This window comes from Echinops telfairi, unplaced genomic scaffold, assembly GCF_000313985.2.
Source record: "Echinops telfairi isolate 266 unplaced genomic scaffold, ASM31398v2 ScPeMD7_12;HRSCAF=54, whole genome shotgun sequence".
Taxonomy (NCBI): Eukaryota; Metazoa; Chordata; class Mammalia; order Afrosoricida; family Tenrecidae; genus Echinops; species Echinops telfairi.
The window spans coordinates 4040683-4062759 of record NW_022103909.1 but is presented as its reverse complement, the minus strand read 5'-3'; the positions used below and the strand labels follow the sequence as shown (position 1 = coordinate 4062759).

The 22077-nt window shown below is 60.9% G+C and overlaps 2 protein-coding genes across 4 annotated transcripts in view; one reads left to right on the top strand and one right to left on the bottom strand.

Moving 5' to 3' along the window:
* The first annotated feature begins 8 nt into the window (after window positions 1-8).
* Window positions 9-15623, top strand: KCNH3 (potassium voltage-gated channel subfamily H member 3). Its single transcript, XM_004711405.2, has 15 exons — window positions 9-84; window positions 1229-1462; window positions 1869-2003; window positions 2734-2867; window positions 3223-3466; window positions 3693-3850; window positions 3952-4159; window positions 7795-8088; window positions 8306-8505; window positions 8850-9099; window positions 12553-12770; window positions 13322-13656; window positions 13935-14041; window positions 14539-14615; window positions 14720-15623. The coding sequence occupies exons 1-15, from the start codon at window positions 9-11 to the stop codon at window positions 15290-15292; spliced, it is 3243 nt and encodes a 1080-aa protein (XP_004711462.1). The 3' UTR covers window positions 15293-15623.
* The window catches only part of MCRS1 (microspherule protein 1), a 7208-nt gene continuing 752 nt past the window's right edge, over window positions 15622-22077 (bottom strand). Inside the window, exons 2-15 of one of the 3 annotated variants that reach the window (XM_045287281.1) lie at window positions 21054-21170; window positions 20506-20644; window positions 20054-20192; window positions 19364-19522; window positions 19155-19264; window positions 18239-18347; window positions 17880-18018; window positions 17276-17351; window positions 16878-16906; window positions 16671-16763; window positions 16449-16531; window positions 16264-16375; window positions 16026-16153; window positions 15622-15927 (exon numbers count right to left, since the gene is read on the bottom strand). In XM_045287281.1, coding sequence (XP_045143216.1) covers window positions 15841-15927; window positions 16026-16153; window positions 16264-16375; window positions 16449-16531; window positions 16671-16763; window positions 16878-16906; window positions 17276-17351; window positions 17880-18018; window positions 18239-18347; window positions 19155-19264; window positions 19364-19522; window positions 20054-20192; window positions 20506-20644; window positions 21054-21063 — 1413 coding nt within the window. In that variant the 5' untranslated portion in view covers window positions 21064-21170 and the 3' untranslated portion in view covers window positions 15622-15840. The remainder of the gene's footprint in view (window positions 15928-16025; window positions 16154-16263; window positions 16376-16448; window positions 16532-16670; window positions 16764-16877; window positions 16907-17275; window positions 17352-17879; window positions 18019-18238; window positions 18348-19154; window positions 19265-19363; window positions 19523-20053; window positions 20193-20505; window positions 20645-21053; window positions 21171-22077) is intronic. The other 2 variants (XM_004711404.2, XM_045287282.1) reach the window with 2 other exon arrangements.

Sequence of the window (22077 nt, the reverse complement as noted above, 5' to 3'; positions counted from 1 at the left end):
CACCTAAGATGCCGGCCATGCGGGGGCTCCTGGCGCCGCAGAACACCTTTCTGGACACCATCGCCACGCGCTTCGACGGCACGCGTGAGTGTGACCCTCTCCCCGACGCGCAGTCCCCGCCGGGGCCCGTCCTGCGCCGGCAACGTCGCCGCCGGCTCTTAGCCCCTACTGTCCCTACTGCCCCGCTTGAAACCAAGACCACCGGCTCTTTCCAGGCGCCGCTTCCCTAAAGGGTCCAGGGTCGACATTTTTCCCGGGGGGCCACGGGGGCCGGCGGAGGAGCGCTGGGGCTTGGGTCGGGGTGCTCGATGTTACCCATCCCATCCCTGCGTCGGGTGCTGCCCGGGCCGCTCCCCTCGGATTGGCGGTGGGGGGGAGGGGAGTAGTGCTCAGGGCCTGCCGGGCTGGCTGGCTGGCAAAACAGATTTAGAAAAGAGGTTTGCAAACGGTGACGGAGTAGGCGGGACTCAGGGAAGAGAACAGTTTGTCGTCGGAGCCCACCTCATGCCCTAAAGACCATGTAGTTCCTAGGAAAGGTTGGGGAACTCCCTCAGGACTGGAGGTGGGGTCGTTGGAGAACTCTTCCTGAGCTGAATTCTGGGGTACCGAGCACAGAGAAAGTCGCCAAAGTCCCTTGCCTCCCTCCTCTTCCTCACACTCAACCTCAGTGGGGCTTCCCAGCTCCCTGCATATTGTCTTCCACCGTCTCCATTCATCAATTGGGGGGTGTCACTGAGCCCCTCTACTCGTCGCCCACAATCACACACACCCCCTTCCATCTGCTCAGTTCCTGGAGCCTGCTGATTCAGCTGGGGTGGGGGGTGGGGGAAACAGAGTCACCTCGTGAACCCTAATACATTACCGGCTACAAGCCTCAGGGTTCAGCAACCACTGTAACTCCTCCATTCCCAATGGCACTCACCACTTCTCCAGCCGGGGCACATGGGAGCGCCAGGCGAATGAATGGTGACAGGACCCATTCTTAGAATGTCCAGGGAGGTCCCAATGAGAGGAGCCAGACCACCAATCTGGGTACCTGGCAGAGAGAAGGGTGGGCTGAGGCTGGCCTCAGTCCTCCTGCAGGCATGGCCACCCCACCCAGTGCTGTGTTGGCTGCCTCCGTTTCCCAGACTCTGACCCGTGGGTGTCAGCGTTTGGGAGAGAGGTGTGGTAGAGCCTCCCTCCCTGTCAGTCACCCAAGCCTCCCCTGAAAGGTGCTCTCTTGCAGACAGTAACTTCGTGCTGGGCAATGCCCAGGTGGCGGGGGTCTTCCCCGTCGTCTACTGCTCAGATGGCTTCTGTGACCTCACTGGTTTCTCCCGGGCTGAGGTCATGCAGCGTGGCTGTGCATGCTCTTTCCTCTACGGGCCGGACACCAGCGAGCTTGTGCGCCAGCAGATCCGGAAGGCCCTGGATGAGCACAAGGAGTTCAAAGCTGAGCTGATCCTGTACCGCAAGAGCGGTGAGGACCCCCGGCCAGCCCGCCTCACCCGGCCCGCTGGCCTCACCTGCCTTTTGCAGTCCCTTCTCTGTCTCCCCAGCCCTCCCCATCTTCCCAGCACCCAGCTACCTATCTTCCAGCACCCACTCTTGTCCCTGGACCCTTCTCTCTCCAATCCCCCCTCAGTCTCTGCCCCCACAAAACTTCCAAGCTTGGCTTTCCCACCCTAGAACTGCGTCCTCAACTGGACAGTGGCCTTTTCTGGTCCCCTGCTTTCCTCCTCGCTGCTCCATCACTCTCTGTCCCAGGTGGAATTGGACTGCTGCTCCCGGTGTCCCAGGAAGTCCCTAGGTCCTGCTGGTTGTGCGTGGGCCAGGGCCTGGGCAGGGTAGAGGGGGAGGCGGGCTGAGTCTGGCTCTCTGCTCAGGGCTCCCATTCTGGTGTCTCCTGGATGTCATACCCATAAAGAATGAAAAAGGAGAGGTGGCCCTCTTCCTGGTCTCTCACAAGGACATCAGTGACACCAAGAACCGAGGGGGCCCTGACAGCTGGAAGGAGACAGGTGGGTGTCCGTGGCTAGAGTGTCGGTGGCTAGAGTCTGTGAACCCTCAGTGTTTCCTGGGCCCTCCCCACCCCTCTTGTACCCACTGACCACCACCACCACCACCCACTCTGGTCGGCTGAGAGGCCTGGCCCACGCTTGCTGTTACCTGCCCAGGTGTGGCTATTGCCGCTATGTCTACTTGCTATTATATGGGAATATTTATCCCCAAATCGCTTGATTGAGCTGAAGTTGGGGCATTTTACTAGATTCCTCTAGTGCCCAGGGCATGCCACCCCTGGAGCCAGTTCTGAGCTTGAGCTCTGACCCACCTAGCTCAGGGCCCTCCGGGCCTGAGGCCTTTTCTTAACCGGGAAGCCAAGCCTGCCCAAAGCCTCTGTTACGGTCTCTTCACGTGTCCTCCAAGGACCGGGGCAGGACTGTGGGCAGGTCGCCAAGTTGTCATCACAGGCCTGTTTGCTGCTCAGGGGTCTGGGGACACTTCCCCACCACACCGGGTCTGTCTCTTCAATATGTAAGTCCTCGGTATCCGCCGGGAGAAGTGTCTGTTAGTATCTCTGGACTCGGTGGGTATCCATGGCAAATAAGGAATGCCTGAGCCCCAACCTTGGACAGACAGGTCAGTCAGCTGGACCAGCCAGGAACCACAACTGGTGTCCCACACGCAAGACCTTGTGCTGGGGCGTGGGAGTGCCCCCCCTCGGTTTTTCCACAGGCCCCTCTTTTGCAGGTGGTGGCCGGCGCCGATATGGACGGGCAGGAGCCAAGGGTTTCAATGCCAACCGGCGGCGGAGTCGCGCTGTGCTCTATCACCTGTCGGGACACCTGCAGAAGCAGCCCAAGGGCAAACACAAGCTCAATAAGGTGGGTTGAGCGCTGGCAAGGGAGGGGGGGCCCAGCAGGGGCAAGCAGAAGAGATGGGGGGAGGGAACTAAGGCAACTGCAGAGAGAAGTGTCCAGGCTGTCTGTGGGCTTTGAGGGCTGGGCACTGAGGGAAGGGCACCAGTGAGGAGAGTCTTGGCCATGATTCAATCCTGGCTCCTCCCTAAAGAGCGAGGCAACATCAGTCACGGCACCCTCCCTGGTCCTCTGTGCATCTGTAGCATGGGGACACTCTACTGTGGACTTCAGAGGTTGCAGGGAGAGAAAGGAGGGGCTGGCCGGTCCCAGACAGGACCCAAACCCAGCCTGTACCCATCTCCTGCCCTCCCTCACCCAGGGGGTCTTTGGGGAGAAGCCAAACCTGCCCGAGTATAAAGTAGCCGCCATCCGGAAGTCGCCCTTCATCCTGCTGCACTGCGGAGCACTGCGTGCCACCTGGGACGGCTTCATCCTACTCGCCACGCTCTATGTGGCTGTCACCGTGCCCTACAGCGTATGCGTGAGCACAGCCCGGGAGCCCAGTGCCGCCCGAGGGCCCCCCAGCGTCTGCGACCTGGCTGTGGAGGTCCTCTTCATCCTCGGTAAGCCCCGCCCGCCCCGTGCTGGCCCTGGCCGGAGTGGTCTGGCTTCCAGCTTCCCAAAGTGCCTCCAAGCCTCAGTTTGTGCCCCCTATATACGGGTACAAGGATGGCTGCCTTTCTGAGTGCCCATGGGTAAGGACTGTAGGCGGAGGGCCTGGGGCAGTGTCAGGCGCAGAGCAGGTGGCCAGCCCAGCGCAGGGATGGACCCCACCACGCTTCCACACAGACATCGTGCTGAATTTCCGGACCACGTTCGTGTCTAAGTCGGGCCAGGTGGTGTTTGCCCCCAAGTCCATTTGCCTCCACTACGTTACCACCTGGTTCCTGCTGGACGTCATCGCAGCCCTGCCCTTTGACCTGCTGCACGCCTTCAAGGTCAATGTGGTCAGTGTGGCCGCACCGGGCAGGGGGGCTGTGGGGCAGGGAGCAGAGACACAGGCAAGCCTAACTGCCCCCCTTTCCCGCCCCCCCACCTCCGACCCCAGTACTTCGGGGCTCACCTGTTGAAGACTGTGCGGCTGCTGCGGCTGCTGCGGCTGCTCCCTCGGCTGGACCGCTACTCGCAGTACAGCGCTGTGGTGCTGACCCTGCTTATGGCTGTGTTCGCCCTGCTCGCCCACTGGGTGGCCTGCGTCTGGTTCTACATCGGGCAGCTGGAGATCGAGAGCAGTGAAGCCGAGCTGCCGGAGATTGGTACTGAGGCCCCCGTGGGTGTGGGTGTGGGTGTGGGTGTGGGTGTGGGTGTGGGCGTGTGCCACTGTGTCTGTCAAGAGGGACAGGGCTACTCCTGTGTGTGCGTGTGCCTGTGTGTCGAAGAAGTGGCAGTGCAAGCTTGTGTCTGCCAGGGCCCGTGCTGTCAGGCGTGTGCTTAGGTGTGCGTGCCAGAGGGACATGTACAGAGGCAGGTGCGTGTGGGAGAGGAATGTGGGGACTGGTGTTTGCACATGTTAGTGTGTGTGCAGGTGTGAGTGTCACGGGGCCACCACCACATAGCTGGGCCACCAGAGGGTCTGGTGAGCTGCCTGTCAGATCGAGGCCTGGGCCCAGCTCTGTCTAACCTCACTGGCACCCATCTTGGCTCCGGGTGGCCAGACCTCTGTGGCCTTTCTTAAGCCCCTGTCCAGCCTGAAATGCCGGACTTCACAGCTGGGGGCCATGCGGAACTCCTCTGTCCCCACCCCCCTCCTGGCCCCTTCCCTCCCACCCCGTCTACAGCCGCCTCTGCCACCTCCCTCCCCTGCTGCCTCCTCTCTCCTTCATTTCACCTTCACTCCCAGCTGCCTCCCGCGGCTCACCTCCCACTCGCGTCTTCTCTCCTGCAGGAGGGCTTCCACCGCCTCCTCATCACCAAAATGACACCCAAGAGGTCACAGTGACCTTCTGGGGCCAAACTCCCCTTCTGCTTGACTTCCCTGAGGCTGTGGGCCTGGATGACTCTGTTCTACCTCTCTGCAGAGTGCAGGCTGGCCCTCAGCCTTTGGTGGGGCCCCCTCCTGTCCCACCCTTGTGAGCTCTGGGGAGCTCCCCCTCCCTCACCTCCTTCCCCCTTGGGAGATCCTGCTGGTGCCGCTACGTGAACATCTCACTTCTACCCTGTCTCCCTCTCACTCACTTCCAACATGACGTCCAGCCAATTCTGAGCCCTGAGGACCTGCAGGTCCAACACTGAACTCATTTTCACCACCACAAGCCCCACAGTCCTCTGTCCGCTTCCCAGTCAGACAGCTCCCGCCGTCTCGTCTCAGACATCCAGGGTCAGCCGTAGACCATAGACACTGCAGCTGACCGGAGCCAAGACCACAGGGCTCCAGTGAGCCCTCTCTCCCTCTGAGCTCCAGGGCGCACCTGGAAGTTTGCCTGAATGCTTGGCAGTGTCAGGTGCTTGGTACCTGTCAGCCGGCCCCCAGTGAGGCCTAAGTCTGCAGGCCCGAGATGGACAGTGGTCCCACCAAACAACAGAGAGGACAGGGATACCTGTGTCCCTGCATCAGCCCCTCCCCTGCTGGGACCTAGACATCCTGGGTCTTGAATCCATGCTGCCCCTCCCTTCTGCTGCCCTCCCAGCAGCAGCTGCAGAGCTGGTGCTCTGGTATGGGGATGGAGGCGGCCTGCTATTTTACATATAAAATCCTTGGCCCTCTCCATTCTGACTCACAGCAGCCCTGTGGGGGGTTTCCAGGACTGTCTTCCTGCCCCAGGAGTGGCTGGTGTTTGCACAGCCAGCCTGGCATTGAGCAGTCTACAGCTCCCTCACCAAGGCCCCTTGTTCTAGAGGCCCATCCGGTCAGGCTTTCACTCCTGGACCCTTTGTTCCTGGGTAGCTTCATTCCATTTGGGACAGGTGCTGCTGGGCATTTGGGGAGTTTCAGGTCATCTCCCCATCCATTCACCAGGGAAACTGCCCCCCTCCCCCATCTATATTCGTTAGAGCCAAGTCCAGTCCTCTCGAAGCTGAGCCCTGGGGAAGAGCAGACCCCACTGGCCCAGCTTTGTCAGGGTGGGGGAAGTGCCTGCACCCTGCCTCCAGTTCCCTCCTCACTGCCTGTGGTGTTTGTGGAACTGGAATTCCTTCCCCAGAGTCCTCTTGGCCCAAGGAGAGAAGTGTCAGGTCTTCAGAAGACTTTGCTACCTACGAAAGGGGCTAAATTCAGAGCATCTCTACCCATGAAAGCCTCCAGCCTCCAGAGCCCCCCATTGTCCCACCCACACGCAGGCTCCGGGAGCTGCTGATGGCACAGGGTGGCTGCCCGGCCACACTCCTTGTCCTCTCATACCAGGACCCGTGGTCAAGCCAACTTCAAACTGTGGCAACCCCACGTGTGGCACAGGGTTCTTGGTGGCTGATTTGGGGGGCATCGATGGCCACGCCCCTGCTCTGAGGCATCACTCGGTGTACTTGAGCCCCCAACCTTTCATTAGCAGCCAAGCACGTTGGCACCTGCTGGCACCACTCAGGGGCAGCCTCACAGGCCCAACTAGACTGTTTCGTTGATGCCAGCACACCTCAGGGGGCCCAAGGGCCAAGTTTCACCAAGGCTCAGGCCTCGGCACATGCCCACAGATGCCTCAGCCTGGAATCGGCCCCATGTGAACCGCATATTCTAGCCAAACTTGAGCTAGTCATCCAGGCTTATTTTCAGATCCCGACCCCTGTGGATTGGCCTCCTGCCTTTTCCCTCTCAGGAGTGACCCTTCTCCGTTACTGCCCAAGGAGACCCTCCCCCTGCCTTGAGGCGAGGCCCAGGGTCACCTCTTCCAGTACACCATCCCGCCCTAGTGCCCAGCAGTTTGCAGAGAACCCCTCGGGTGGCATGACCGTATGTGCCCTCTGGGAGAGGGCCTGCCTGACATCATTTACTGGGAGTTTCTGCGGTCCCTCAGCTCCTGACCCAGTCCTGCAGTGGGTGGGTGAGAGAGTGTAAGGATCACAGGGATGAAGGTGCACACAGTGTCAAGAGTGGGTGGGACTTGGGGGGAGTTGAGGTGGAAGGGGCAGAGCTTGTAGAAGAGTAGGGTTGCCCTGTGATCCGACCCCGATCCCCTTGCTATCTCCATCTGTGACCACCAGTCTGCTCTCTCTCTTGCTCAGCAGGGCCTGGGATCATCTGTGGGCCCTGCAAATGCGTAGAATCCCATAGCCTCTGCCCGGGCTCAGATGGACCCCAGTACACCTCCCCTCGGGGCCAGACCCAGGAAGGTGCTGGGGGGTGCCAGTGCCTGGGCGTGGAGGTGGGGGTAGCCTAGTCCGCAGGCCATGCAGCCCACATGAGTCCCCCATAGGCTTAGCCCTCTGAGCGTGTGCTGCCTTCCCACCTGTACCCGTTGAGGACATCTTCCCCCAAGAACTGCGCCCGTACGTGTGTTCTTCCCAGCGTGCAAGCTACTACGTGTGTGTTGGGGGTGGGGTGGTGCATCTGTGAGATTGGAGGTTCCAATACCGTGAGAGGTGCTTTCAGGAGACGGGCTCAGAGGTGGGCGGACAGGGCAGAGAAGGGGCTTCATCCACAGCCAGGTAGCTAGGACTGCACCAGACGCAGGGATGCCTGGCTCCTGGCTAGTCCTGCCCTCTAGCTGGGCCCTCTCCCCGGGGTAGGCAAAGCCACGGCGTGCTCTGCCCCACACTGGGCACAGTGGAGGCACCGGGAGATGGCGGCCTCGTCTTGTTGGTGCAGTGAGGCTGGCAGAGAAGAGAGAACAAGTGGCAGGAAGCCATGGGGCACTGGATCTGTGCCTGCACATCCCCCATCCCCTGGGGCCCCAGAGAGCACCCCTGCAGCAGCAGTCCTGCCTACTCAAACCCCCCGCCCCCCAATGCTTTCCCTTCCCAGGCTGGCTGCAGGAACTGGCCCGCCGCCTGGAGACCCCCTACTACCTGGTGGGCCGGAGTCCAGGCGCAGGAAACGGCTCAGTCCCAAGTGACAACTGCAGCAGTGGTGGCAGCGGTGGCGGCAGCGAGGCCAACGGGACGGTGCTGGAGCTCCTGGGCGGCCCGTCCCTGCGCAGCGCCTACATCACCTCCCTCTACTTCGCGCTCAGCAGCCTCACCAGCGTGGGCTTCGGCAACGTGTCCGCCAACACGGACACCGAAAAGATCTTCTCCATCTGCACCATGCTCATCGGCGGTGAGTCCGGCTCCGCTCCCGGCAGCCCTCCCGCCTCCTCACTGCCCACCGCCCCCAGGGCAGCTAGCCACAGGTCCTCCTGCGTTAGTGGGTCTGTGGCTTCCCACGGCCTCCTGCAAGACTCCCCACCCCCTAGAGGCCCACCCCACGCCCTGGGGAGAGAGCATGGTGTCAGGCCGGGGGCCTGTGGGTGATCCCCTCTTGCCACCCTCCCCAGCCCTGATGCACGCGGTGGTGTTTGGGAACGTGACGGCCATCATCCAGCGCATGTACGCCCGCCGCTTTCTGTACCACAGCCGCACCCGTGACCTGCGCGACTACATCCGCATCCACCACATCCCCAAGCCCCTCAAGCAGCGCATGCTCGAGTACTTCCAGGCCACCTGGGCCGTGAACAACGGCATCGATACCACCGAGGTGGGCACCGCGGGTACGGCCTCTGGCCCGGCCCTTCTCACCGAAGCTCCCCAGAGGCCTGGAATTGCCTGGCACAGGGACGGGAGCTGAGGGAGGCAGGCAGTTGGCCCCTGTTTTCAGCTCTCTCCTGGGGACACCAGCACAGGACAGTGGCTTCCAGCCCTGGAGACTCTGCTGCGTGAGTTCCTAAACCGGAGGGCTAGGACTGGGAAGTTGAGGGGCCCCTCCGCCGGTTGTCCCCCCAAGTGTGGAGCATGATGCGGAGAAGGAAGGCTTCCAGTCCCCAACTCCTGCCCCACTCCCGAGGCCTGCCTCACCAAGCCCCTGCTCAACTCTCCCCGCAGCTGCTGCAGAGCCTCCCGGATGAGCTGCGGGCAGACATTGCCATGCACCTGCACAAGGAGGTCCTGCAGCTGCCCCTGTTTGAGGCGGCCAGCCGTGGCTGCCTGCGGGCACTGTCCCTGGCCCTGCGGCCTGCCTTCTGCACACCCGGCGAGTTCCTCATCCACCAGGGAGACGCGCTCCAGGCCCTCTACTTTGTCTGCTCCGGCTCCATGGAGGTGCTCAAAGCTGGCACGGTGCTTGCCATCCTAGGTTCGTGAGCCCGGAGAGAGGGCCAGGGCATCGTGGGGCTGTGGAACACAAGGGCACCTGGGGAGGCACCGCCAGGTGGAGCCAAGAGCAGCCCGGGGTCCTGGGCACAGCTGTGGGAGGGCTTAATGGGCACAGGAGGTGGACAGGGTCCCTTGGGTGTCCCTGGGCCTAAGGGAGTGGAAGGGCAGCCCTTGGTCTCTAGGACGAGGCGGAGGGAGCAGTGCTCTCTGCTGAGTGACTCCGTGGGACTGTTGTCTTAGCAGGTCACACAGCAGGGGTCAGCCTCCAAGTGGCCAGGGGAAGGCCAGTGTGGGCGAGTTCTGACCACGTGCTTATTTCTCTAGACATAACAATAAGGGCAGCTCTCAGGGGCCTCGCAACAGGTCCTCCAGTCATGTGCCCGACACCCCCCACCCCCACCCAAGCTGTGTCTGTCTCGGAATAACTGTCACCATTCTTCTCACGTTACATATAGGGAGGCCCAGTCCCAGAGAGGTTGGTGGGACTTGGGCTCAAGTCTAATGGGCTGACGAGAAGCGCTCTCTGGCTTTGGGAAATCACAACCCCTTGGGGAGAGAACGATTGCCACAGGAAGGTCGGGCTTGCCTCTGGGCATTAGGGAAATCCGTCTGGGCATTAGGGAAATCCGTGCAGCCATCAGAGAAAAAAACGGGCTGGGTCCTCCGAAGAACTGGACAGGGGAGGACAGCTCCTTGGCCAGGGGAGCTCTCAGCAGCGACCTGGAGGGAGAGAGGCTATGATTTGCTGAGGAATACGGGGACGTGTGTGGGAGACCAAGGGAGGGTGGGGCCCAACCAAAGCTGAGTCCCCAGAGCTCTGAGGAGCCACATGGGGTCAGCTGATGCCCCAGAGGAGCGGAGGTGTGTCACTAACCCGGGAACCCACAGAGAAGACCAAGGGCAAGAGGAAGGGCCCAAGAAGGAGGCAGGCCCTGTGAGGGGCAGGCACCCTGCACTCCCGAAGCCTTGTAGCTACTGTGTACCTGTGTCCGTCCTGTGACAGGGGAGGGGAGGGAAAACCCCAGGGTGGAGCCTGGAGCCTGCTGGGCTCTTTGCTTGGTTCCAAGGCCTATGTGCTCAGCTCCTGCCAGGACCTGAGGTGCTTGGTGATCTCTGAAACGCCCAGGAGTGGTCTCCAGAGAGTAGAAAGGCCAGTGTAGAGGATTTCCGGGGTGGGCAACCCAGAGGTGGCAGCACAGGTTGCCCAACAACTGGTCTTCAGGCTCAGACACAAAGGGAGCCATCGTAGGATGCAGGCTGGGCCTTCTCTACTCTCAGAGCTGTCCTTGTCACTGCTCAGTGAAGACAGAGCCACCAGAAAGGGCAGGACCTGGGCCCCAGCATCTCTGCCAGCACGTCCCAGCACCGGGACTAGGCCACAGACCCTGTCCAAAACGTTCTCCATGAACTCTCTCCACTTGGAGCTGGCAGGCTCTGGATGCCCCTTGGGCACCTGATTCCCCATCCCAGCCGGGTTTGCTGTCCACTGCCGCCCTCCAAGGCTGCCATTTGTCTCTACCACGCAGCTTGCTCAGAATCACTGCCCACAGTCCCGGGTGAATCAGTCCCTGCTGAGCACCAGCAGGCAGTTCAGAGGGAGGGAGGAGGGAGCCCAGGCAGAGAGGTGGGTGTGGTCATGGTGCTGCAGGGGCCTCACTGGGGCTGGATCCCTGAGTCTGGATGCCAGCTTGGAGTGCAGTCTCTGGTCCCTGGGACCACAGAGGCACCGGGCTTGATCCTGCCCCATCTCTCACTTTTATCCCGTCTCTTCAAAAGAACCTTGGTGGTGTAGTGTACGCATTGGGCCACGACCTGCATGGTCAGTAGTTCGAAACCACCAGCAGCTCCGCAGGTGAGAGACCGGGCTTTCTACTCCTGTAAACAGTATGGGTCTCAGAAACCCACAGGGGTCGCTATGAGTCAGCATCAACTCCATGGCAGCAGTTTGGTTCTGGTCGAAGACATGCTTGCCCGACTTCCAGGTAACACGCAGGAGAGAACCTATTCATCAGAAGAGCTCATTGAATTTCAGACAGTTTTTCGAAGGAACCAGAAAGATGGGCTGAAACCAAGGGGATAAAGTCTCAGAGGGATGGAATGTATAGTTAGGACCATGGACATTTAGAGGAGGCCGCTGGTGGCATAGTGGGTTACGAATTGGGCTGCTAACCACGAGGTCAGCAGTTTGAAACCACCAGCTGCTCTGTGGGAGAAAGATGAGGCTTTCCACTCCTGGCATGAGTTCCAGTCTCAGGAACCCACAGAAGCAGTTCCACCTGGTCGTATAGGGTCACGGTGAGTCGGATTTGACTCAGTGGCAGGGAGTTGGGTTTGCTTTTTTGTCTAAGTCTGGGGTGTGCTGCTGGCTGCGGGAGGCGGCCCACAGAGGGCGCCATCATGCCCTCCCACAGAAGGAAGTCCTTTTAGTCCAGGGAACCGGCTGGTCACTCTCCTGGCGAGGCAGGGAATGTTCTGCCCCAGCCCATATGGGAAGCCCATCCCTGCCGCCGGGAGTGACCCACAGGGGACTCCTTTGCTGGTCTCCATTGGTCACCTACGTGCCAGCCACCTTATCTACCCCAACTCACGTCACCCATGCCCTCGGGTGGTGGCACTACCTTTACTGGATTCTGTGGCACAAATCCTCCCCAGTTTAACATGGCTGCGGTTGGGGTCTGGATTGTGTTCGGTGCCACTTTGCAGCTGCTGTCAGCCAGGTGGCGGTCTCAGCCCGATGGTGGGGAGGGCCGGCATCGACACCTGGTAACCAGATCAAGTGATTGCTCCAGACATGATTCACTGGCAGCCAGGGCCCTGGAGGGTGAAGTAGGCTGGCCAGGACCACACGGCTTGGATACGCCACCATGGTGCCCGGCAGGGCCACGTGGGCTGCCACACTCCACAGCTGGTTGCAAGCATTGCCCTGCACGGGCTTCCGGTTCACCCATGGGGAGCTCACAGTCTGATGAGTGTCTCCGTGGATACTCTGAGGGTTGTGGGGTGGGAGACCTTGTGGAGCAATTCTTTTCTGCTCTGTGGGATCATGATGAGTCAGCCTCAACTCCAGGACAGTGGGTTCTTCGGGTTGGGGTCTGGGGGTCCTGTTTTCACTTCCCCAGGGAATTTAGCCTACAGTGTTGAAGCCTGCTCCATCTCAGAGTGACATGCTTCTGCATGGTGGTTTTGATCCTGGGTTTATGTGGGAGTTCAGGGCACAGTGCTTTCCCCAACAAGTTTTGGGGGGTTGGGGGGGTAGTGGGCAGGAAGCCGCTCTGCTCGCACCTGTCCTCCTCTGACCACCACTTGGGGGTCCTTGCTGAGAAGGCCAGCTTGGGGGTTCGAATCTCACTGGCCTCCAGCTCTCCCCCTTCTCCCCCACCGCAGTGGTGAGGAGGGCGTGGCGGCCTGAATGCTGTCTGCTTCCTCTCCCCAGGGAAGGGTGATCTGATTGGCTGCGAGCTGCCCCGTCGGGAGCAGGTGGTGAAGGCCAATGCGGACGTGAAGGGTCTGACGTATTGCGTCCTGCAGTGTCTGCAGCTGGCGGGGCTGCACGAGAGCTTAGCACTCTATCCTGAGTTTGCCCCACGCTTCAGCCGTGGCCTCCGAGGGGAGCTCAGCTACAACCTGGGTGCTGGGGGAGGCCCTGCAGAGGTGAGGGCACTGGGTGCCTGTGGTGGAGGGGTGGCATGTCCTGGGACTGGGGTTTGCAAAGTGTCTGGAGCGAGGGCTCTGCCCCTGGGGAAGCCCAGCCCTCAGGGTGGGGACCTCCTCTCCCCACCTTTCATACCCCACACCTGCCTTGTAAAGCCCAAGCCCTGCTCATGCCCGCTGTGACTCCTTTGGCCCATCTGAGGCAGCGAAGTCCCGTGGGAGGAAGCAGACTCCACCAGTTATGGAGGCGGTGCCTCGGGGCTGGGGTTCTGAAGAGAGCCTGGTGGGCTTCCTGGCGGGCCCTCCAGGGCCAAACGGGACTGTTCAGAGGGAGGGGCTTTGGGGTTTTCCTGGATTACGCTACTAATTTCAAACCGGTGTCTTGTACTGGTTTCTATTGGGAAATCGAGTTAGCCCAAGAGACCATGAAGGATGGCATGACCTCATTTGGCTTGAGTTTGAGCTTGGTGGTAACAGGAGAGACGCAGGCCACCTCTACGGACAGATACTGGAAATCCTGCATGGCTGATCTCCATCCCCTCGGCCCCCAGGCAGACACCAGCTCCCTGAGCGGTGACAACACCCTCATGTCCACCTTGGAGGAGAAAGAGACGGACGGGGAGCAGGGTCCTGGGGCCTCACCAGCCACAGCTGATGAGCCATCCAGTCCCCTGCTGTCTCCTGGCTGCACCTCCTCCTCCTCGGCTGCCAAGCTGCTGTCTCCTAGGAGGGCTGCCCCTCGACCCCGGCTTGGGGGCAGAGGGCGGCCCAGCAGGGCAACAGCCACGTCAAAAGCTGAGGCCGGTCCCTCTGCTCACCCCCGGAGCGTAGAGGGGCTGCGGCTGCCCCCCATGCCTTGGAATGTGCCCCCGGATCTGAGCCCCAGGTGAGCAGTGGAGAAGGTGGGCCAGACTTGCCTGCACCCAGGTGCCGGTTCTCCCAGCCTGCCTATTTCAAGCCACCTCCATCAGGAAGTCCTCTGGACTCGACTCTGAGTGCCAGCAGCCCCTCATTCAGCACTGATGCCCGCTGCTGGGGTGGGCTGGCACATGTGCCTTCCTTTTGGGGCCCCCTGGCCTCTACGTGTGCCCTGGGCCATCTTGTTCTGGGCAGCACCACAGTGGCTGCCTGTCAGCTGACTTGTCCTGGTGCTGGGGTCCCCAGGGTTGTTGACGGCATTGAGGATGGCTGTGGCTCCGACCAGCCCAAGTTCTCCTTCCGTGTGGGGCCCTCGGGGCCGGAATGCAGCAGCAGCCCCTCCTCTGGACCAGGTATGGCTGGGCAGGGCACAGGCGGGTGGGTGCTGGCCGGAAGCCTCTCACCCTCGCCCACCCCTGCTCTGGCTCTGGAGATGGGCAGCCCGAGTCAGCTTGGGTTTAGATCCCTAGCAGTGTGACCTGAGTGGGCCCTCTGAGCCCCCATCCCTGCTGTATGACTGGAGGCTGGACGTGCTTTAAAAAGGTGAACTCACGGGAACACTGATCACCATAGTTTGCTGTGGGGTGGAGTGGGGGAATCGGAGATGAAATGGCCGGTGGTCACTGGGGAAGTGCGCCCCAAGGGACAGCTGTGCCCCTGAAGGAGAGAGTGTGAGCCCAATGGAGCAGCCCCTTGGCATGGGGAGAAGCTGGCAGGGCGGTGTGGCCCACGTTCATGGGAGGTGCTTCCACTGCCCCTGGTGGCTTGGGCACCTTGCAGGTGCCCCTTGAAGGGGGTCTGTTCAAACAGGGCCATGCCCTGGGACCCCCACACTGTGTGCTGTCCACAGAGAATGGCCTCCTCACCGTCCCTCTGGGGCCCAGCGAGACAAGGAGTGCAGACACACTGGACAAGCTTCGGCAGGCGGTGGGTGAGGGGCCGGGAAGGGGAGGGGCAGGCTGGTGTGGGGGAGGGTGCTACTCCTACTAACTCCCTGTGTCCCCACCCCACCCCACCCCACCTGCCCCCAGGTGGTAGAGCTGTCTGAGCAGGTGCTGCAGATGCGGGAGGGACTGCAGTCCCTCCGTCAGGCCGTGCAGCTGGTCCTGGCGCCCCACGGAGAGGGGCTGTGCCCAGCTGGCTCAGCGGGGCTCCTGCAGCCTCTGTGTGTGGACACCGGGACGCCCTCCTACTGCCTGCAGCCCCCCGCTGGCTCTGTCTTGAGTGGAACCTGGCCCCACCCTCGCCCAGGGCCCCCTCCACTGGTGGCCCCCTGGCCCTGGGGTCCCCCAGCCTCTCAGAGTTCCCCCTGGCCTCGGTCTTCGGCTTTCTGGACCTCCACCTCAGACTCAGAGCCCCCTGGCTCAGGGGAGCTCGGCCCTGAACCCAGCACCCCTGCCTCACCTCCACCTTTTGAGGAAGGGGCTTGTACTGCGCCCCAAGAGCCCGTGATCCAGCCCGAGGCTACCAGCACAGGGGAGCCCCCACCTGGGCCCGGGGGCCTGGCCTTACCTTGGGACCCCCATAACCTGGAGATGGTGCTCATTGGCTGCCACAGTGCTGGCCCCGCCCCATGGACCCAGGAAGAAGGCACCGGGGTCTGAGCGCAGCCCAGGACTCAGTGTTGCCAGCCATGCTGCCTGCCCTCTGCTGCTCAGCCAGCCTCAGGTGGAGGGAGGGGCAGCAGCCACGGACCCTGCGCTGACCGCAGGCTCGAGAGCAGTGCCCTCCACAGTGGGAGGGCTGAGCCTTGGGGTGGGGAATCTGCAGGCTGTGGGGGGCCCCTGCCTGGGCCTTCTTAGCCTGCCCCGCGGACCTCCCTGCTCTGCAGGCTGAGGGCTGAGGCCAAGGAGGGGTTCTGCCATCTCTGCATGTGCCCCACCTCCTTGTCCCCACATTTTTTATATTAAGAGAAAAAAATAATAAAATAAACTACCTTTGGAAGCCAGTGCCTTTTATTTACAAAGAGAGAGACAGTAACAATACAGGAGTCTGAAGGGAATCTGTTAGAGATGCAGGGAGAGGGGCGGGGAGGGTCCCAGCCTTGGCCTGGCTTCCCAGTGGCCAGCCCTACACACCCCAGGGCTCTAATCCACGGCCAGCGGTGGGGTCTGTTGCTGTCCGCTCTGGGCAGAGGTGGCCTGGCCCTCCCTCACTGGGGTGTGATCTTGGCCGCCTCGGCCCGAATGAGGGCAATGAGGTCCTGGTTGATGAGGAAGACAAACCTCAGGCTGGCGATCTGTGGGGGTGAGGGAAGGGGCTGGTTCAGCACAAGGTGGGGGCGGGGCCCAGGCCTGCCCTGGCTACTCACCCTCCCCTCCTGCCCTGCTTGCCCACCTCTACCACGGAGTTGTTGCTGAGGCGCCACTTGGAGCCACAGAGCACAGGCCGCCCGTCTATGTAGATGGGCCGCCGGCCCTCGTTGGCAATGAAGAAGTCACCGTTGTTCTTCAACTTGATGACACCTGGGCAAACAGGGAGGGGCTGATGGGCAAGCAGAGGGCCGCATACGCCTCCTTGACCAACTCTGCCTCTCCAGCAGTGCTTGGCTTGGGGCGGGCGAGGGAGAGGGTACCTTGCTTCCGGGATATCTTCCAGGCAGGGCCCTCCAGAGACAAGTCCACGTCAATCTGGTTATCCTTGGTCGCTCTGCCAAGGGTGATCTGGAGAGGCGAGGCAGGTGAAGGCTGAAACCGAGGGGTGGGCCGCGGAGGGCGTGGGACAGGCAGAGGGCAGTTCAGGGAGACTGAGGAGGCTCACCTCTCGAGAGCGCATCAGGTAGCGCACCATGCGGCCCCGCAGCACAGCCAGCGTCTGGCTGTCAAAGTCTGGGGAGCTCATGCCTGGGAGGGGAGCAGGTGAGAAAGGGGCTGCCTGGGGGGTTGTGCAGGAGGCAAGGTCTCCTGAGGGCTTGGGGTCAGAGGCCTGGGAGTGAGAGGAAGCCAGCATTGGGGAGGGCAGCAGGCCGCCCCTGCTCCTCACCTGTGATGCTGTCTACCAGCACCTGCCACTTGTGCAGCTCCTGCTCCAGCTGCCGGATCTCTCGCTTCTGGCGCCGGTCAGCCACCGTCAGCTCTGGGTGAGGCAAGGTGGTCAGAGAGGCGCTCCTAGTCACCAGGGGCCCCGCCTGGTTTTCTGGGCTCCGGTAGGCATTGCTTCCATCCCCTCACCATTCCCCAGGGCACTCACCATGTTCCAGGACCTCATCTCGCATGTCCCTGGGGGGGAGAAGGCAATCAGGGGGGGTACTGGGCACCACTTCCAGCTCACTGCCATCACCACTTGGGGCCTTCTAAGCTGATCAAGAGCACCCTGAGTTCCTGGGGCCCAGGTCCCCAGAAGCCTGGCCCTCTAGCCTCAACCTAGTCTCTTCCCTGGGCTCAGGGCAGGACTCAGGAAAGGCAGAGTTGCCTAAGCAGAAGGGAGGGGACTTGGCAGGGGACTGACTCCATTCCTGGCAGCACCCGAGGGAGACGTGTGTGTGTGTGTGTGTGTGTGTGTGTGTGTGTGTGTGTGTAGGGTATGTGGGGTGGGGTGCGGTATGGAAGGGACTCAGTGCCTCTGGGGCCCTGCCCGAAGCCACTTACTTGAGTTTACTGTCGTCTATCAGGTCCTCGGCATCAGAGAAGTTCAGTACTTGGTCCCCCTTGGGCAGCGGCTGCACTGAACAAAGGACAGAGGAAGGGTCAGCACCAAGCCTCCCACAAACGCAGAGCACCTAGGCAGACACTCGGACAAGACCCAGCACACTCGGACAGCGGAGGGCTGCACTGGCACACAGAGCCTGCCACCAGGTCAGGCTGCCCACCCCACGATTTGGCACAGAGCGTTCCTGGAGCCGGCTGAGGGCAGAGGTGATTCTGGAACAGAAGGGGACGGAAAAGTGACTCCTGGGGTGGATATTCCAGGTGCAAAGGGCTGTCAGGTTCACAGCCTTGGATTAAGTAGGAATGAGAAAGCGGACAGTTTGTGACAGAGCCAGCAGTCCTGTCCTGCTCACCCGGTTCAGCTTTGTCTCCGCCCTCTGGCAGGCTTTGTAGGAAAGTGAGCTCCATAGACGCTAGGGCTACTGAGGGACTTGCTATAGGGCACTGGTGGGCGGACGCATCCTGACCACTTCGGACACGTGCGTGCTCATGCGCACTCAAGCACACACACAGACCCTGCTCGGCCAGATCCTGGGCCAGCTACCTGTCTGGTCCTCCAGCAAGTAATACTGCTTCATGAGCTGCCAGTGGGCCTGCAGCGCCTTAGCAGTGCGCGTCAGGTAAAAGGCATCAGGGTGTCTGTGTAGCAGCTCCTGGAAGGTCTCCAAGGTGGGCTGGCTGGCCTGAAACAGGTGTGACGGTGTCTGGGTTTGCTTATTCCCACATGCCACCCACCAACCCCACCCCTAGGATCTGGGGGTTGGGGGTGGAGAAGCCCCTTGGGGAACCAGGCTGGCTCCCTAAGAGCTCAGTCCACAGGGGCTGCAAAAGGCTGTGCAGACAACAGGGTCCCCCACAGGGGTTTCGCAGGTGGTCTGACACCCCACCCACCCTCAGCCTTACCGAGCCCACTTTGCTCAGCAGCTGCTCCTCAGCCTTGCTAAACAGGGCCTTGCTCTGGATGGCTGCAATGGCTTCTGGGTGCAGCTGCCTCATGGCCTGGCAAGCCAGCCTGGGAGAGAGGGGCAAGGTTCCAGGGGGCTGTTTGGCACTCTGTGGCTGGGCACTGTCCCCTCTGTAGGCCTTGAGGTCCAGCCCTTGAGAGGAAGAGCCCAAGGCACGGATGGCTGCTGCAGCCCCAGCTGCTCAGGTCAATGAATGGCAGCAACTCAGGAGACGGGTTCCGGGCCCAACCCATGAAGGGGACGCAAAGGCACAGTTGCCAGAGACCCAGTCCTGGGGCAGATCCAGAGGCCAGCTGCTATGCCCTCCTCAAAGCCATCCTCCTTTACTTGGCCAAAGCTGCCAGCCATCAGCCACTGGCTGCCACTTCTGCTCTCCTGAGCTGAGCCCTGCTCACTTGCTAGTGTGCTAGGGCCACCGCTACAGCTTAAGTGGTAGCAGGAGCGGTGGGGGTCGATGAGATGGTGTTACTAAGTGACTGAGGAGGAGGGGGAGGGTGGCATGTGTGCACGAGCTCACACCCTTGTGTCTTTGGAAGCCTGACTGTGGGGCTGGGCAGGGGCCTTGGTGGTCTCCTGTGCAGTTCCTTCAGCCCTAGAGGAAAAGTCACAGGAGGAGACCTGCCCCGAGTGGCCCGCTCAGCCTGCGGTGTCCCGGTAGACTCCTGGGCTTGCAGAGCCCCAGATTCCAGGCTGTAGTCAGCACTGGCTTGGGGGCTTTGTTGTGGGGGCGGGGGGAGGCAGGAAGGGTTTTCCCTCTGAAGCCAGAGAAACTCAAGGCCCCAAGAACCCATCCCCCAGGCTCTCAGGGGAATCCCCTCCCCCTAGAGCCCCAGGATTGGGACGGCCCCACTCACTTGGAGATGACGGGATCGTAGAGCAGGGCGTACCAGCGCTCCTGGACTTCCCGGAGGGTAAAGCGGCAGCTGAACTTCACACCCAGGTGGACAGATGTCAGGTCATTGGTCTGCAAGGCCCAGAGGGGTTTGCTCCAGCCTCCTAGAGCTGGGAAGGACCCCTCCCCGGCCCCCACTGGGTCAGGCTGGGCGGGGCTGGGCAGCGCTACCTGAAGCACTGCGTTGATAAGCAGGAGGTCATCCACGGGCTTCCAGCGGCCCAGGTCCTTGGTCACCTGCAGTGGCTGTTTGCTCTTTTTCACCCGTTTACTGAGTCCAGGGGTGGGGGCGGGGCTGGGAGGCACCGGCGTGCTGGGAGCCTTGGACACCTGGGCAAGGGCAGCATCAGAGCAGTTGGAGCTTTGGGCCTGGAGTTGCAGGTACCGTAACAGGAAGCCTGGGAGGGATGTCGAGCCTGCTTCCTTCTCCTGCTTCCCGCCCCCACCCCCCCCAAGATTACTTCTACCTAGTACTGATCAGATGGGGTCCTCTCTGCTGAGGGCACACCAGCACAGAGTGGGAAGTGGGAGGGGGTGCCAGGAAAACACTCTGGCTGCCAGAGCGTCTGGGGCCACTGCAATGCCACCTGGGGTTCTTCTTACACCCGGCAATGCTAGGAACAGACTGCCTGCTCCCAGAATAGATGCATGCTCTATGCCTCCCACACGGAATGTGATACAGGATGCAATGGCAGGGGGTGGGGGTGGGGGGTGCGCATAGGCAAGGAGAAATGGGCTGGGGCAGGGGCAGCTTGGTCCTCTCTCAACAAGCCTAGCTGGCAGAGGTTCCAGGGAAACATGAAACCTGGGGTGCCCCCCCCCCACCTGCCGCTGCCCCAGAGTCCTGCCCAACTTCCTCACCTTCTTCTTCTCACTAGAAGAGGGCTCACTCCCGGAGCAGCGGCCGGGCTCCACCCCACTGGTCCCCTTTACCCTAGTAGAGGACTTGGCCAGGCTGCTCTCCACCAGCTCATCATCAAACTTCTTCCTTTTAATGAATCTGGGGAGGGTTGTGCTTGTGAGAGTTCCTGACCCCACCCAGTCCCCCCTCACCTCACATGCCCCAGGGTGCCAGGGGCCAGGCTCCGTGGAGCACGAAGCTGCTTGCTTCCCCTCTGTGAGATGCCAGGTCACTGAACCACAAAGATTTCATGTAGAGGGCCTACAGGCTCCCCACCTTGCCCTTAGTCTCAAGGGGAGGGGCTACCACAGGAATCTCCTCGCTTAAGCCCTGGGGACTCAGCCAGCCATTCCCTAAGGGGTGACAGCAAGCAGCACCTAAGCCACAGCCCAGCCCTCTGAGCCCTTACTACCTGGAGGAGCTTCTCCTTTTAGGGATGGTGCCCAAGGCCTGAGAGGAGGCCCGCTTCTGGCCTGCCAGTGACTCTTCATCCTCAGAGCGGCTGGCAGTGCCCGAGGCCATCAGGGATGGATCTAGCAGGCCCTGAGAATCTAGAACAAGCAAAGTGGTTAACAAAAGTCTCCTACAGGCCACCCACCCCCTTCTTCAGGACACGTGGAGTCTGAAGGTGGGAGTTCCTTGGCCATCCAGACCCATCGGCGCTCAGAGCTGGCCCAGGTCTTCCATGCTGGGCAGCTGTCCTAGTGCCACATGTTAGGTTGTGTGGCTCATTTGGCTCTGGGCATAATGGCTCCCTCTGCCATCCAATGCAGCCACGTCAGAGAACAGTAGCTCAATAGCGAGGCAGTCGGGTATAGCCTCTGCTGAGGGCAGGTGGATGCTGCTGGCCCCGTGGGGGCGGGGTGGGGTGGTGGTGGGGGGTTGGCATGCTTAGCCAGGGTGGAAGGACACACGAACCAGCAGATGCTTGGTGCCCGGCATTTGGGAGCCCCATACTACCTTTGTCCATCCTCTTACAGTCGCAAAGGCACTGGATCCAAACCACAGGGCCAGGAGGAGGGTTCCCTCAGGCTCATCCACAGTTTCTGAGTGAGCACCCGGAGCCAAGGGGAGAGTCTGCAAGACAAACATGGCTCTCTGAAGCTCAAAGTCCCAGCCAACCTCTGTGCACAGGGCCCCTCACTGCCACTGCCATCAAGTTGCTCCTGCCTAAATCTCTATGGAGCAGACAGCATCCTCGTTCTCCTAAAGAGCATCAGGTGGGTTTGATCGGTCAACATTGTGGTTAGCAGCCCAACAATTAACCGGCAGCACCACTGGGTCTCCCACAGGTCCTGGAGAGCAGGGGTGATGAGTGAGGGGGAAAGAGGCAAGTCCTTGTTATGCCAGTGTGACCCTTATAGACCTTTGAATATTACTGACAGCTTTGAGAACATGACAAAAACTTTGGCCTCCAGAAAGATATGCAAATGCATACTATTTGAGTGGAGCCTATGTCACTTGTGGCCTGTGGGTTAACGGTCTTGCCTTAAAAACTCAAGAAACAAGATTCTAGGGTCATTTTTAAAGTTTTCTTAGCTGCTCACTCAGTTCAGCAGCAGCACACCTCTCCCCTCCCATGTCACCCGAGGGAGAAGGAAAGAACACCACCCACCAAGGCACCCAGCTCCAGGGCCAAAACCCAAACCAGAATTCACTGCCATGGGGGCGTGGGGGACAACTCATAGTGACCCTGTGGGCCAGAGTAGAACTGCCCCTGTGGGTTTCCCAGACTGAAACTTTACAGGCGCGCAAAGGCACATTTTTCTCCCAGGGAGTGGTCCACTACACCACCAGGGTTCCTTCTGGCTTGATTATTTTCCCCCCAATACAGCTTTGGTTAAAGATTTCGTGTGTGGGGCCTATGTTTACTGCAGCAATCTTTATAATGGCAAAAAAGATAGAAACAATCACTGGAACACAATTGCTGTTTTTAGCACTGTGCTAATAGCAACCGCCCCAGGGTCTTCATTCCTGAACTCTT

What these genes read in the sequence shown, in the direction of transcription:
- KCNH3 (XM_004711405.2), top strand. Translation starts at nt 9, where the DNA reads ATGCCGGCCATGCGGGGGCTCCTGGCGCCGCAGAACACCTTTCTGGAC. An exon ending in GCAAACACAAGCTCAATAAG is followed by an intron (nt 2,868 to 3,222) that starts GTGGGTTGAGCG and finishes TCCCTCACCCAG; the next exon opens with GGGGTCTTTGGGGAGAAGCC. An exon ending in CACGGTGCTTGCCATCCTAG is followed by an intron (nt 9,100 to 12,552) that starts GTTCGTGAGCCC and finishes TCCTCTCCCCAG; the next exon opens with GGAAGGGTGATCTGATTGGC.